This window comes from Perissodus microlepis, chromosome 6 (genome assembly GCF_051167445.1).
Source record: "Perissodus microlepis isolate ML-2025 ecotype Zambia chromosome 6, ASM5116744v1, whole genome shotgun sequence".
Taxonomy (NCBI): Eukaryota; Metazoa; Chordata; class Actinopteri; order Cichliformes; family Cichlidae; genus Perissodus; species Perissodus microlepis.
The window spans coordinates 12,282,546-12,297,538 of record NC_140466.1 but is presented as its reverse complement, the minus strand read 5'-3'; the positions used below and the strand labels follow the sequence as shown (position 1 = coordinate 12,297,538).

At 38.2% G+C, this 14,993-nt stretch overlaps 1 protein-coding gene across 3 annotated transcripts; it reads left to right on the top strand.

Annotated features, from left to right (window-relative positions):
• The first annotated feature begins 2,215 nt into the window (after positions 1-2,215).
• Positions 2,216-13,561, top strand: clta (clathrin, light chain A). 3 transcript variants are annotated; one of them, XM_084930831.1, is made up of 7 exons: positions 2,218-2,510; positions 3,169-3,197; positions 4,244-4,361; positions 4,909-5,020; positions 8,124-8,177; positions 10,970-11,005; positions 12,397-13,561. In XM_084930831.1, exons 1-7 carry the CDS (start codon positions 2,333-2,335, stop codon positions 12,566-12,568), a joined length of 699 nt encoding a protein of 232 aa, XP_084786957.1. In that variant the 5' UTR covers positions 2,218-2,332; the 3' UTR covers positions 12,569-13,561. The 3 variants fall into 3 exon arrangements, with proteins under 3 accessions (XP_084786958.1, XP_084786959.1, XP_084786957.1); XM_084930832.1 differs by lacking the exon at positions 10,970-11,005 and having other exon boundaries at positions 2,216-2,510; XM_084930833.1 differs by lacking the exons at positions 8,124-8,177; positions 10,970-11,005 and having other exon boundaries at positions 2,216-2,510.
• The last annotated feature ends 1,432 nt before the right edge of the window (positions 13,562-14,993 follow it).

Sequence of the window (14,993 nt, the reverse complement as noted above, 5' to 3'; positions counted from 1 at the left end):
ACACACCCCTCCAGTGTCTCTCTGTCCACAAACATGTCCTGCACCAGCCTCACATACTTCTCTGTCACTCTTGACTTCCTCATGTAGTACCACAACTCCTCTTTTGGCACCCTATCATTTGTGTTCTAAAGAACACAGGGTGGCCATCCACTATTTGGTGGTTCCCAGCTGCTCCAGCCTGCATGCCAAAGTATCCTTGGGAAAGATACTGAACCCCAATTTGCTCTGCAATGCTTTGATTCAGTAGTGTTTGATTGTGTACAAATGTTAGGAAGCACTTGGGCATAGAAAAAAAGCACTTGTATGAATGGGTGAATGAAGCATGTTCTATACAGCACTTTGAGTGCATCACTGGAGCAGAAAAGGACTGTATGAGAGACAATCCATTTACCGTTAGATCCACAAAAAATACAGTGAACCTTCTGTATGTGCCACACACACTTTCAAAATAAACATTAAATTTGTAGTGTTCTTTCTTGGCATGATGCTTTACAGCTTCTCACTGATCATTGCCCCTTTTCTCAGAATGTGAGTCAAACCAGAAGAAACCAAAATGGCTTTTGGTCTATCCCCATCAAGGGCCAGGGAAGGGGGGTGAGCAATAATTAAGAACCAATTAGAAAAACAAGCCAAACAGGGTAGTTTGTATAAACTAAAGGGTTTATATATATATAATGTATATATATATATATATATATATATATATATATATATATATATATATATATATATATATATATATATATATATATTATATATATATGTATATATTTTATATATATATGTATATGTATATATATGTATATATATTATATATATGTGTGTATATATATATATATAGATACACATATATATATATATATAAAGACCAAACACAAAGAGATGCCTACACTACTATAGCAGCAAAGAAAAATACCTCAGCAAACCGAAACTGACACCCAACTAACACTAGTCTCAAGGACAGATGCACAAAGGACACCTGAACACCTCTCCACTTTCAAGGCCAGTTCACACACTAACTAACCAAGTAGCTCCTAGCCAGCATTTATATTGTTGGGCAGCTGATTGGGGACAGGTGGACACTGAAAAATGTGTGGCAGCTGAGTTCAACAGAGAGTCAGAATACACCGAAAACACCCACACACACACAAGGCATGCTGAGAGCCTTTAAGAGATTGCAACTATTGTGCAAAGCTATCATCTGTGAAACTGTGAATACTGTGAGTTTAGCTGATACAGTAAATTGCAGCATAATATTAATTTAGATTAAAGCATTGTAAAGGGCGATTTTTCATGGAGAAGTCATGGCCATGATAATATAGTCTTTTGTCAGTAAAGTAATTCATATTTCAGTAGTGTACAGTTCACTCAGCATATGTATTAGTAATTCAAATCAGTTGTGGTGGAGTTTTTGAACTGCTTTGAATGTTATCTTTCAATTACTATAAAAATAAACAAACTAATAGTTTAAGTCTTCCCTGAGTAACTCCGATAGTATTCCTGTTTTAAAACAGCAGTTGCACCCAGCTATATAACCTGAGTCAGGTGAACGCTTGCCACCTGAGCCCTTTGATACTGTCAGAACTGTGAATAATTAACCAGCGCGGAATTATACTGGGGCTGGACACAACTGCTGCCAGGGTTATGAAGAGGAAGCTGGAAAACTTTTTGACAGAAGACAACAGAAGTCTTAGTCCTAAGACTAAAATAATTGGAATAACGATCTGTGATCGAATAGGACAGTTCAAGACAATTTTCCAAAATAAGGGTTAAGCAATATCAGGGAGTTAAATCAATAACAGGCCTTGTAAAGTTAGAGGGTAAACGAAAAACCTGAGGAAATAAAACAGAAAAAAATGCTGAAATTTGTAAAGAAACAACCAAAATCTGATTTGTTCTTTCTTGCAGAAACAAAAACAAATGTTTGTATTTTTGGATTTGCACAAAAATAAATTGATGGTTTTATTTTTCTTATCTGACGAATTCACAATCATGACTATGCAAACAGTTGTGTGTTAAGTGTGCAGCAGATTAAAAAAAATACTGCAGATTTTTCTCTATTTCTGACAGCAGCACCCAGCAGGTCATGGGATCCGCATGAAACGCTTTCAAATATTTGATTGGTCCCGTTATGAGAAAGTTGTTACATGATTGGCCATGACTACTGCCAGTAATCCATTCTTGCTTGTGATTGGTTACTCTACTGTTTCCGCTACGCCAGCTTTTACCGTTTTTTCCTCTTTCGTCCTTCTTCCTGCTGGTCTCATCGGTTTCAGTGGTGCTACACCTGCTCGTTGTTTCACACTTTTATCCCTCTGTCACTACAGACAACATGGACGATTTTGACATGCTGAACGCGCCCAGTGCTGGAAACGGTGTCGGCTCGGAGGAGGACCCCGCTGCTGCTTTCCTGGCCCAGCAGGAGAGCGAAATTGCGGGCATTGAAAACGACGAAGGCTTCAGCATCTTGGACAGTGGAGATGTCCCCTCTTCGCTAGGAGACACTAACGGTGCGTGGCTGTTATGCTCAAGCGAAGAAAATGTCGCTGTATGTTGTCTGTTTGGCGTCATTAGTGATAGAGGATTTTGTGTATGTGTAACTAAACGTTCAACATGCGGTTAATCTAGACGCTATTTTGGCCCTGAATGGACACTAAAGCTAAGGCTAACTGAGCTAGCAGATTAGCCAAGTGGACATGGTTAGCGTTGATATTAACCTGTGTAAGATTACTTTGAACTCCACAAGAAACACGTACAGGTGAAACTTGAACTCCTTTATTAATACGTGCTATTTTATGCTGAAATAAGCTACTGCTGCTGGCACTGCCACTCATTGCTTTCCAATTAACTTCATTGCTTGCGGCTACATTTACAGCAGTTTGTGTCAGCCACTTAGGAAATGGGCACAGCTTAACAACCTTTGTTCATGACTTACTCATTTCCTCCAATCTAGCCTCAGTTGTAGGAATTGTTGGTCAGAAATGCTGACATCCATTATTACGAAACAGGAGTGCATTTAGCAACAGTAATTGGTGCTCCGTTAGACAAGTTCAAGGCATGGTAAAAAATCTCTTTTAGGACATTTAATATTTCAAGATGTTTTGTCATGTTTATGCCTTTATTTGTCTGTTTGATTTCTAACTGCAGTCTCACCTCTACCTGTTTTAGATGGTGCCATCAATGGAGAGCTTCATGGGGTAATGTCATCTGCTCTTTAGTTATCATGTTGGAAATCACCTTGTATTTGTTCCTCTGTGTTTTGTGTGTATAAGTGCACAAAGGATTAAAATCTTTTAATACAGAAATTATTGTTTGTGTATGCACTAACGTATAGTGTTAAAGGAAGAATAAATAGAGGAATGAAAAGGATAGTCTGTACTAAATGCCTGCACCATAAAGGAGGATTTGAATCTACAAAACAAAAAGATACCCTCAGTGTGTTGAAGTTGCTTCATAGTACAGGGCCCACGGATGCATTGATATACAACAATGGGAGGGGCCTTTTCTGGTACAGACCTATTTGAAATTGGTCAGACTGCAGACTTTCAGCACCATGGCTGCTCATGGATGACCTGCAACCAGTTCAGTGACTCAAAGTAGTGCCTGATGGCAGGCAATTGGCCTTCAGTAAAGATCAAAGGGGGTGATTTATTTAAAAAAAACATTTCACTCTGTACAGCTTACTAGCATCAGTTTAAAAACATGACACTGAAGATTCTCATGTTTGGATTTAAACTTCTTTGCTTCTTGACACATTTCATTTTAGTTATGTTCCTTGATTTCCTGGATAATTGCTGTTTGTTATATAAATATAACAAACAGCAATTATCCTTGAAATTCATTTACTTGAATACTAAGATTTGCTCAAGAGATGTTTATATATCAATTCTGCTGAATTTTCACTGTGTGCGTCATTGTGGAAAATACTAATTTCCTTTTAACACCGTAACAGTGATTTTTAGTATCCGAGCTTTTGAATATTTGTCTGTTAGTAACTTCAGCTTCCTTTTCCTGTGCTGTCATTGCAACATTTCTTCCTTTCCTGTCAGTGAGACAATCTTCTAAGAGTACATGTACGGTATGCGTATTGGGGTGTGGGGGTGGGGAAGCCAATTCCACTTTAATGACAACTTTCACATACGGGTTAGAAAAATGAAACACTGAACATGAATGATAAATAGCCAAATCACTGGAAATATTGATAAAACTGTAAACTGTGCTTACCATTTTGCTCCTTTCTCAGGAAAGCAATGGTCCATCAGATGCCTATGCAGCAATTTCTAATGCAGACCGACTGCAGGCTGAACCAGAAAGTCTACGTAAGTGGAGGGAGGAGCAAAGAGAGAGGCTGGAGGAGCTAGGTAAGCACCCAGAAGAACGCTTTATTATAGGGTAGGACAGAACACTGATCTGTGAGATGTGATAAGTAAAGGTGGAGATTTGGGCTGTGCTGTCAACAATAATATTGGTAACAATTTTTACATGATATAAATTATCATGTTGCAATACCGTTGCTATAGCAATGCAAGGGGTTTACTTTCTCTGTGAGTGACAGTGTGAGAACCCCAGGCATCTCTGATTGCTAAGCATTAGATCCTTATAACAATTTAGTACCTTTTTAATTGCTTTTGAACTAGCCACTTTTGTAACATCAATTTGTCTTGTTGTCACTGTATGCAAGTATCATCAGAAATATTATCACAGATTTTTTTATTGAAATATTGTTGTATAATTTTTCTGTCTAAATGACCTTCCTTTACTGGATATTCCACATATAGTGTTAACCAATTATTTCTGTCCCTGTTTCCTTTCACATCATTATGTTTATCATCTTTTTGGGGATGTTTATTCTTTTATCAGTCTCTGCTCTTGTGCGTGATTTCTGTATTTTTGCATTTACTTCTGCAGATGCTAACTCTCGCCAGCAGGAGACGGAATGGAAGGAGAAGGCCAAGGTGGAGCTGGAGGAATGGCATGCCAGGCAGAATGAGCAGCTGGAGAAAACCAAAACCAATAACAGGTACTGTAGTCCTGGATGCATAGAAACAGGATGGAAGATCAATAAAAATGAAAGAAGACTGTGGGGATATGTGAGTTATCCCGGCTTAAAAAGAATGTAGATCTGTCAGTTGTGGCAGGGGAAAAAATGATGGCCATCCGGTCACTCAACTTCTGTGCCCTTGAGTAAGTTTACAACTAATTACTGAAATTTGTATCCATATGTTGTTTTTTCAGGAAGAATTGGAATAACCTATCCTTGAATTTCAAGAAACACAGTATGCTGGTGTTCCCATTTGTGTGTGGCATCAGATTTTGTTTCAGTTGTCTACAGGTTCATATTTTAAAGAAAATCCATTCTCTCTAAGGGGAAATCTCATGTGGCTTTTCACCACCTTTTTAGTTAAAATGCTATTTGACCTCCACTTACCTTATTTTTCGCACTAAAAGGCACACTTAAAATCCTTTAATTTTCTCAAAAATCGACAGTGCGCCTTATAATCTGGGGCGACTTATGTATGAAAATGGACCCATTCATCGACAGTGCACCTTATGGTCCAAAAAATATGGTAATACGGTGGAACCCCGGCTTACAAAGACCCCATTTAACGAAAAATTCAAGTTACGAAGGCACTTAACGGCAATATTTCTGCCCGTGGTACAGCAAAATGCCCGCGTAACGAAATCCGCTGGCTGAGCCCAGAATGCTCACAATGCCTTCCGAATCATGTGAAACTCCTTGGCTTTCGTACTTGCGTTTCGCTGTTCCACGTGAAAGACGTATTGTTGTTGCAGTGCGCTATTTTGTGTGCTTTTCGTTTGCAATTAGCCTATCGTTCATTCATAATGTGGCCGAAAAAACTTTCTGCAAGTAATTCAAGTGAAAAGAAGAAGCGTAAAGTGCTCTCGATGGAAACAAAGAAATTATTGATAAATATGAGCGAGGTCCTCCTCCACCAAGAACTTCGTCTTCAGCCAGCATCAGCATCGCCTCACTCAAAAGGCGATGGAAAAAGGTGCTTCGACTTACGAAAATTTTGACTTACGAAAGACCCTCTGGAATGAATTTATTTCGTAAGTTGGGGTTCCACTGTATTAAGTTTCCCAGACACTGGAGTTATTGTTCACTGCATGTCTTCAGTCATTAAAATTACCAATATCTAAGACAAGTCTATGCAATTTGCTGTTATTTCTGGAAATTTAATAACTAATTTGTGATATTTTAAGGAAAACAAATGGAGTCAAATATTTCCTGTGAGGTAAAAACACTTTTTACCGTCTTTTATTATCACAGGAAGGTTCTGTATAGAGATGCACCGATTGCAATTTTCTTGGTCAGTTTAGATGTTTTTCTGATCTGCCGTTACTGATTTTTGCAGGCTTTTAACTGACAACAGTTACACACAAAACTCCACCTTTCTTCCGTGTAAAATAAACTGTAATTGTCAATAAACTTGACAATTACAGGATCTTTTTTTAAAATTTAAACTACTTCAGTGCAGTATAAATAATTAACTGAAAATAAGCTGTTGTACACCCACATTTACCTGAAATGACTTCACCAGATAACAAGACATTGTCTTCTTTTTCTCTGTAATTTTCCTCATAACCACTTTGATCCTCCATCCTGAGGCTGCCTCTGAGCTCTGGATAGCTTTAGCTACTTTTCCTCTGTTAGTTTCTTTAAAATGTCCATGTTTAAATATCTCTTTAGATTTGTTGTTCTGAACGTTTTTTTTTTTGTTGTTGTTTGATTAAGCCACCCTTGTTTCTTATCTCACTTCCGTGCTAACAGTGTAGCATGTGGGTGGGTGTGCAACTAATAGCCTGTGCTGCTGTATGTGAGTCATACGTGCATTAAAAGGACTGGCTTATTATCATATGGGAGTCTGACTGATCACCAGACAAGGTGTAAAACACTGAAAATAAGCTGATTCCAATTTATGAACGGTCAATCGGTGCATCTCTACTTTTGCATTCATGACTTGATGCAGGTAATTTACTAAAAAGGTCATGATATCTCACGACACATCCTGTGGGTGACTAACAGTTTTCGAGGTAATCTGCAGAGCTCCTTTTACCGTATTCTGGCTTCAGAAACGTATAAGGTGTAGAACAGGGTAATGGGTTTTAAAAAATGAAAGAAAAAAAAAAAAGTCTTATAACCCGATATACTCCAGAGGTATACCTATACAATAGTGACGGGTAGATGGTGCCTAATGGAGTGTGTAGCACATTACCCCTATTGTGTCGATGGGGTGTTGAGGTGTTCATTAATAGCGACATCTACTGGATTTAACAGTGCATTGCAGGCAGTGTGGAGAGAGACTGAACTAGGTTCTGAACACTAAATGAGTGAAGGGTCCTTCTTTATGTAACCAGCTGGTGATATAGTCCAATTAATTTGATTATAACAAAATAATGTAATTGAATAATATAGTATGCCAAATGCAGAATTCACAAAAATCTTTTTTTCTTTTCTTTCTTGTGTATGTGGGCGGAGAAGGTAGAGTTAAATGATCCCAGATTGGAAAAATGTTCTTTTTCCTCCATGGTCCCTTTGTGTAGTGGGTGATGACAAGCCAAAAATGTAAAAACACAAATGGCACTTAAAGTGGTCTCGTCTACTCCTCAGCACAAATGCGAATGATTCAAAAGTTGCGCTTACGTGTCAGACACTGCACTGCTGTCTAGCACAGCAGCTGTTTCACCTGTCACATGATTTTTCTTACAGCGTTGCATGCACCGATGTGGGATTATGCTTTTTGTGCTTCATGCACGCACCGACGCTAATTGTTATAGCTATAACATACTGGGTTAAGAGGTTCCACTATTTGGCTAATTAGTTAAAAATGTGTCAAGTATTCAAAATGTGAGAGAGGTACGAAGAGCTAAAAGTGTGTTGTGCATGACTGGTGCCATGGCATTAAATATGTAAAACTTTCTTTAAACAGTCTTTAAATCCCTCTGACACTGATCAAACACCTGATTGGTTATATCCCTAAGCATATTATTGTATGGTAACTTGCAGTGCTTGTGTTTCCATTCCTCTTCTCCCTTTTACCGCTTTCTCTCTTTTCTCCTGCCTTCTTGCTGCTCTGTCGTTTGGGTGGATATTTGTCCAGGGTGTTGGATGAAGACTTCTACAAGCAACCCTTCTCTGAGCTCATTGGTTATGTGTATGTTGCTCCAACTAACATCCTCCTCTTATTGTTTATTTGTTTTTGTTTTTTTTCCCCATTGTCAACAGCCATTGACATCACACATCTCTTTAGTTAGAGCATCAGTTTACCTTCTTTCTGCTGCCATGTGTTACTTTCTCCTTCAGCCATACATTTGAAATGCCTGGATTCATAATCGTTACTTTGCCTATCCAGCTTGAACTTTTTTCAAATATAAACTGCATTTATAATTTGAACTCCATATCCATATCATCTGCATGGCATTTGTGAGTTGATGCCTGTCGGTATATTTCAGTAACGCATGCCATCACATCCATGGAAATCAAATTAATACTTTCACAACTGTGCCCATGTTAATTTCTCATTCATTTCTCTTTGATTCTCTTCAGCAACTCATTATCCAAATGCATTTCATAAATTTCTAACAATTAACACCTGCTTTAACCAACTGCGTAAAAATTAATGAAAATGTTTTGGTTTTTTTTTCCACTTAACAACTTTATTAATGTTGGTTTTCTTGTTTTACTTACAAGTAAGATATGTAGAGATGGTTTGAAGCAATTGTGTGTGGTTTTTCTTTTCCTTAATCTCATATATTATAATCATGGCCAAAAGTTTTGAGAATGACACACTTACTGGTTTTCAAAGTTTGCTGCTTCATTGTTTTTAGATTTTTTTTTTTTCTCAGTTGTTTCTGTGATGTAAACCAGTATAATTACAAGCACTTCATAAGTTTCACAGGCTTTTATTGATAATTACATCAACTTTATGCAAAGAGTCAATATTTGCTGGCCCTTCTTTTTCAAGGCCTCTGCAGTCGCCTGGGCATGCTGTCAGTCGACTTCTGGGCCAAATCCTGAGTGATGGCAGGGCTCGCAAAATCGCTAGCCCGACGTCCCAGAGCTAGCGATATCTCCGGTCGGGCGACCAAAATCTATCTGAGCCCCGCCCGTCGGGTTATCATATAGCCCGACGGGCGGGGTTCAGATAGATTTTGGTCGCCCGACCGGAGATATCGCTAGCTCCGGGACATCGGGCTAGCGATTTTGCGAGCCCTGGATGGCAACACATTCTTTCATAATCACTGCTTGGAGTTTGTCACAGTTAGCAGGTTTTTGCTTGTTCACCCACCTCTTGAGGATTGACCACACGTTCTCAATTGGATTAAGGTCTGGATAGTTTCCTGGTCATGGACCTTAAATTTCAATGTTTTGTTCCCTGAGCCACTTAGTTATCACTTTGGCCTTACGGTATGGTATTCCATCATTCTGGCAAAGGCATTGTTATTCACCAAACTGTTCTTGGGTGGTTGGAAGAAGTTGCTGTTGCAGGATGTTTTGGTAGCATTCTTTATTGGGTGAATGCCATAGGCCAGGAGTGTTGAACTCCAGGCCTCGAAAGCCGGATATATCTTCAGACACTCCTGACACTCACGGTTAAAGAATTTTTTTGATACCGTTTCCCCATGAATTACGTTTGTTTCAGGATAGGAAATCTGTCCTTCTCTCAGATTTCAAACTCTGGAATTGAAGCGCTTTTTTTCTCTCGTATTCGTTCGTTTTCACGGCAAAGAAGGAAATTACTAAACTGAAGCAGCAAACTTTGTGTAGACGGTAAATCATTTCACTTCACAATGGTACTTTTGAGGTTTCTTAGTATTATGTAAACATCAGATAGCCTATAAATAATTAAGAAAACCGTAATTATTTAGAAACACATGCCAGGTTTTTTCTTAAATGCTGAATGAGCCTGGAGTTTGTTTCCAGGCAGTAGTAATTATTGCATTTATTTATTTATTTTTTTATATATAAGAAATGTGAAGATATCAAATCGTGGATACACAACTGCTTCAAACTGAGCTGTGTTCATGCTTTATTAGAATGTTAAGATGACCTGCTGATACGCCCAGCTAGCTATCGAATAGCTTGAGCTGTGCAGCCTTTGGTTCTGCTATCAAATTACTTGGGTGTATCCATTAGCCTTCATTGTGGTGTGCACGTTTTGTTGCTGTCAGCTTAGTTGCCAAATGTAAGAATTTAGATTGGTGCAAAACCTGGTTTCATGTAAAGAAATTCCAGGCCTCTTGTTATTCCTACATTGCCTCCAGCATTTTAAAGTGTTTAGTTTCTTTCTTGTTGAGCTGCTCATCTAAAAATTAGCATCACGTTTCTGCTGTCTTTGTGTTATTTGAATAGTCCTTTTCTCAAAATGTGCACACCCGTGAAGCTTTCCAACTTATTGTTAGCTTGTACTCACCTAAACACAGAATGAAATTTTAGTCTTAGTATTGCAGAATGACACTGAATCTTAATCGCTCCACTTCCGTCTTCCTCCATCTGATTGGTGTCACTCTATGATACCTACTACTTGGAGGAAGTGAGAATTGGAGTGTTATTTACAAATGTAGGAACATTGTGTGTTTATAATTCATGAAAAATAGATATAGAAGAAGTGAGCTGTTGGACTCTGTAGATCAGATTACTGAGATGATGCAGATGGTTAAATTTATTAACTTTATTACAGATTGAGAAGCTGATATTTTATTTATAGAAAACATAGAAGATCAGTTCAGTTTAGCAAACCAAAGGCTGCACACTAATCATTTTCATTTTTAGGAAAATAAAGCCAAAAGAAAAATGTTGCTTTTGCATGCTGACTTTAAACATCTGCATTTGAGCTCATTTTTGTTGTCTTTTATTTCACCCCCCCTCTCTCTTTCTCTCTCTCTCTCCTAAATTCTGACTTGTGAAACTGTTTCTCCCTGTTTTCTTTTCCTATGCACCTTAAAGCACACATATTAACCATCCTTGCTACCGCCTAGACCAGTTAAGTAAAAATATAAAACCCCAGAATTTCAAAATACTTTATCATTTTCACAGGGGTTAGATGCAGTTCTGTCTGTGTATGTGTTTATAGTGCATTGCAGAGGTACCCAGTTGAATAGCACAAGAGTTAGATCCAGAGCCTAGAGTTTGGTATAATGTTCCTCCTGTGATGTTGTGGTCCTTCTAGTCCCTTGTGTATTGTAGATGGTTGTGAAAGTGAATGCTCATTAGCTTCTCACCTGCCCTATTTTTCTTTGTGTACTGTGTTTAAGTTATTAGCTCAGGTGGGGTGGAGACTACAAAAGATCATTTTAAGTAGAACCAAAGAATAGCATTGGAGTTTCATGTTTGTGGGTGGGGTGTCACAAGAGTTTAGCCATATCTGTGGCTTGCATCTCAAATTGCCTTGTAATAGTGGAACTGATCCATTTAAAAAAATTTTTTATTTTTATTTATTTATTTTTGTTCTTGTTTTTATTTGTTTAACTACATAAGTAATCTTTGTAAAGGCCTTTTTTGGTCTTTGATGGATTTAATGAAGCCACACCCGTGCCTAAATATTTTAAAGTTAATTATCTGTTTGGCATTTGAGACACATAATTTCAACGTCAGCGCATTCCTTGCCACAGCCGAAACACCCCGCTTTTCTGCTTGCCAATGCATGCCTAATGCATTTTTTTTTTTTTTTGTTTTGTTTTTTTTCTGCTAGGCTTGATTAAAAATCTGAACATGTATTACTGTTCCTATTAATCAAGGACAAGTATACAGATAACTACATATCACTATACTTGGTTCTTGTTGAGTTCCTTTATGAACAGCACTTTTATCCAGCTAGAAATACATTTTTCTTAATTTATTATTGTTATTGTTATGATTATTATTATTATTTGGGGGGGCTGGTTGGTTGTTTTTGGCTTGAGCTTGATTTCTCATTGTTGTGTATATATCTCCCCCTGATGTTGTTGAGAGTAGAATATACAGGTGACTTGCTGTATTCTGTAAAGTGGGGGGCATGCCACAGGTAATGAAGCTGGGAAAGCTTGTTCCTTGTTGATTACTCAGTTTTGGGAGTAAAGATAGATGGATGTTTGTGTGTAGTGATTGGACTGTCCAGCCCTGAGGTAGACGCTGCTGAACTAAAGTCCAACCCAGACAAAATCAGATGGAAAAACTGAGCTTTTAATGCCAGGCTTAAAGTTCAATTTCAGTGTAACCAAAACTGAGAACTTCAGTCAAAATTTCACTGTTGGCGCCTCTGACTTTGTCTAAAAAACTTGTATGTGGTGTTAGTCAGCAGAGATCTTTTTCAGGGCTGCACAGCTGTGTATCTTACGACTTCACACACTGATGGGCTCGCTCTTCTTTGTCTTTTCCTCCTTTAATGCTTACAGGGCGGCTGAGGAAGCCATGATTTCAGATCTGGATGAGAACAACCCAGGCACAGAGTGGGAGCGGGTGGCACGGCTCTGTGACTTTAATCCCAAGTCCAGCAAGCAGGCTAAGGATGTGTCCCGCATGCGTTCGGTCCTCATCTCCCTGAAGCAGTCCCCACTAGTCCGCTAGGCACCCAAGGCTGCTCGGGAAATCATTCCATATCATCTTTTTCCATGACACGTCAACGAAACCAACTACTCATGCCCCTCCATTTGTATTCTGATATCAAGGGGCACTTACACCCCTGTGTCCATATCTGTCAGTCATGCACAGCCTTGTTTCCCCACCTCACAGGGTATAGTCACTTGCCTTACTCTGACGTATTTCCTCCTGGCAGGGCTGTAAAGATTAGCCTTGATGTACCTGCTCACTATTTTCTGCCCCTTAAAGATTTTACCTATACACCTCTTTAATAAATCAGTCAAGACTTTGTTTCCCTTGTTGTTTAGTAAAAATGAAATCAAGGACAGATTTACACAAGGTCTCATGGTGTGTGTGACAGTTGTGCAAGGGTGGTGAGTTGGGACACTAAAAGGGAAGGGCTGACATTTGTTTGGGCCAACAGCTACACTACAGTGCTTTACAATGCCCCCCCCCCATATCATTCCTATAATGCTGTGTTGTCACTGTTAATCTGTCAGCCTCATTAATATTTTTACTTTTGAGGGTTGATATTAAATGGTTTCATTCACATTTCTTTCCGCAGCATGTCCAGTACAAAGTATTTCATTTTGATTTGAAGGACCAAACTCTTCAGACAGAACTCCAAATTCAGTGTGTGTACTTTGAACTGTGTGTAGAGCCTGCTTGTGGCATATTGTGTTAAACTATGCATTTCTTTTGAAAGCCTCTCCCCCTCCTAGTCAGGAACTGAACTGAAGTCCAGTCATTACAATAAATGTGACCTATTTGTATGTGTGTTTAAACCTCAGCAGTGTATGTACTTGATGCGTGTACCTATGTACATATACAGAAGGCAATATATATACATTATATAAAACATTTATGTCACTGAAATTAGACATTTGTGGTTTTAAAGAGAACTAGATCCTAGCCAGATGTTGGTTGACCATGTTTGTTCGATGTCCATTTGATTTCAATATCAATAAAAAGTAAATTAAAGATGTTGTTCTGCTGTCCTTCAACTTCATATTGAATATCTAGTCTTTGTTTACCTTTTTTTTTTTTTTTAACTTTTTTTTTTATCTTGAGGTCAGAGTATAACTCGATATTGCTTCAAACTAAGGGGAAAACAATCTCAGATTTGCATTAAATGTTTTTATATGAACTTTACCACATTGAAGACTCCTTTTTACTGTCATCTAATGTAAATGTATTGATCAATATTTTATTTATTTATTTTTTGCAACAATGGTGACATTGCAACATCATGCAGATGTCATATAAAACCTTAAGGTCATAACACGGTCTACCTGCTATTAAATGATATGAACACCTATGTACTATTACACTATCAAAAGTACACAACCCCCCATTATTGGGACACCGTTAACAGAACGCAATGATGTAAAAGTCTCAAACTCATATTCTCATACTCACAAGATGAATAAGTTTCAACTGACAGATTTTACTATTTTACTTAGAACTCTGTTCAAAATGGTTTGGGTGTTCATATGTGGAAGTTGCAGATTGTAATTGCTCCTCAGTCAGATGTAAGACTCAAAAACCAGTCTTATTTGTAATCATGTATTGTCCACCTGAGCCTTACAGAGTTTGTTTGATTTCTCAGACTTTTCATCTGATTTAGTGCTCAGCTCAAATAAAAATCTTTATTTTGGGCAATTTTAACATCCATGTAGATACTAAAAATGACAGCCTCGACACAGCATTTAATCTGTTAGTAGACTAACAGATTAAATGCTGTGTAGATTTAGTAAAATGTAAAAGAACCCACCCACCACTTTAATCACACTCTAGATGTTGTTTTAACATATGGCGTAGAAACTGAACCTTTAATAGTGTTTCCTGGAAACCCTCTCCTCTGTGGTCATTTCCAGCTAACATTTAAATTTACAATAATTGATTACACAGCAGTGGGGAGTAGATTTCACCACAGTAGATGTCTTTCTGAAAGTGCTGTAACTGATTTTAAGAATATAATCCACCTACTGTTGTCATCTTCAATGCCCTGTACCAACATAGAGCAGAGCAGCTACCTGAACGTTACTCCAAAAGAGGTCGATTATCTTGTTAATAATTTTACCTCCTCACTACGTACGACTCTGAATACTGTAGCTCCGCTGAAAACTAAGGCCTCAAATCAGAAGTACCTGACTCCGTGGTATAATTCTCAAACACGTAGCCTAAAGCAGATAACTCGTAAGCTGGAGAGGAAATGGCGTGTCGCAAATTTAGAAGATCATCCTTTAGCCTGGAGAAATAGTTTGCTGCTTTATAAGAAAGCCCTCTGTAAAGCTAGAACATCTTACTATTCGTCACTGATTCAAGGAAATAAGAACAACCCTTGGTTTCTTTTAAGCACTGAAGCCAGGCTAAAAAGTGTACTGCTGAGCCAACTATTCCTTTAGTGTTA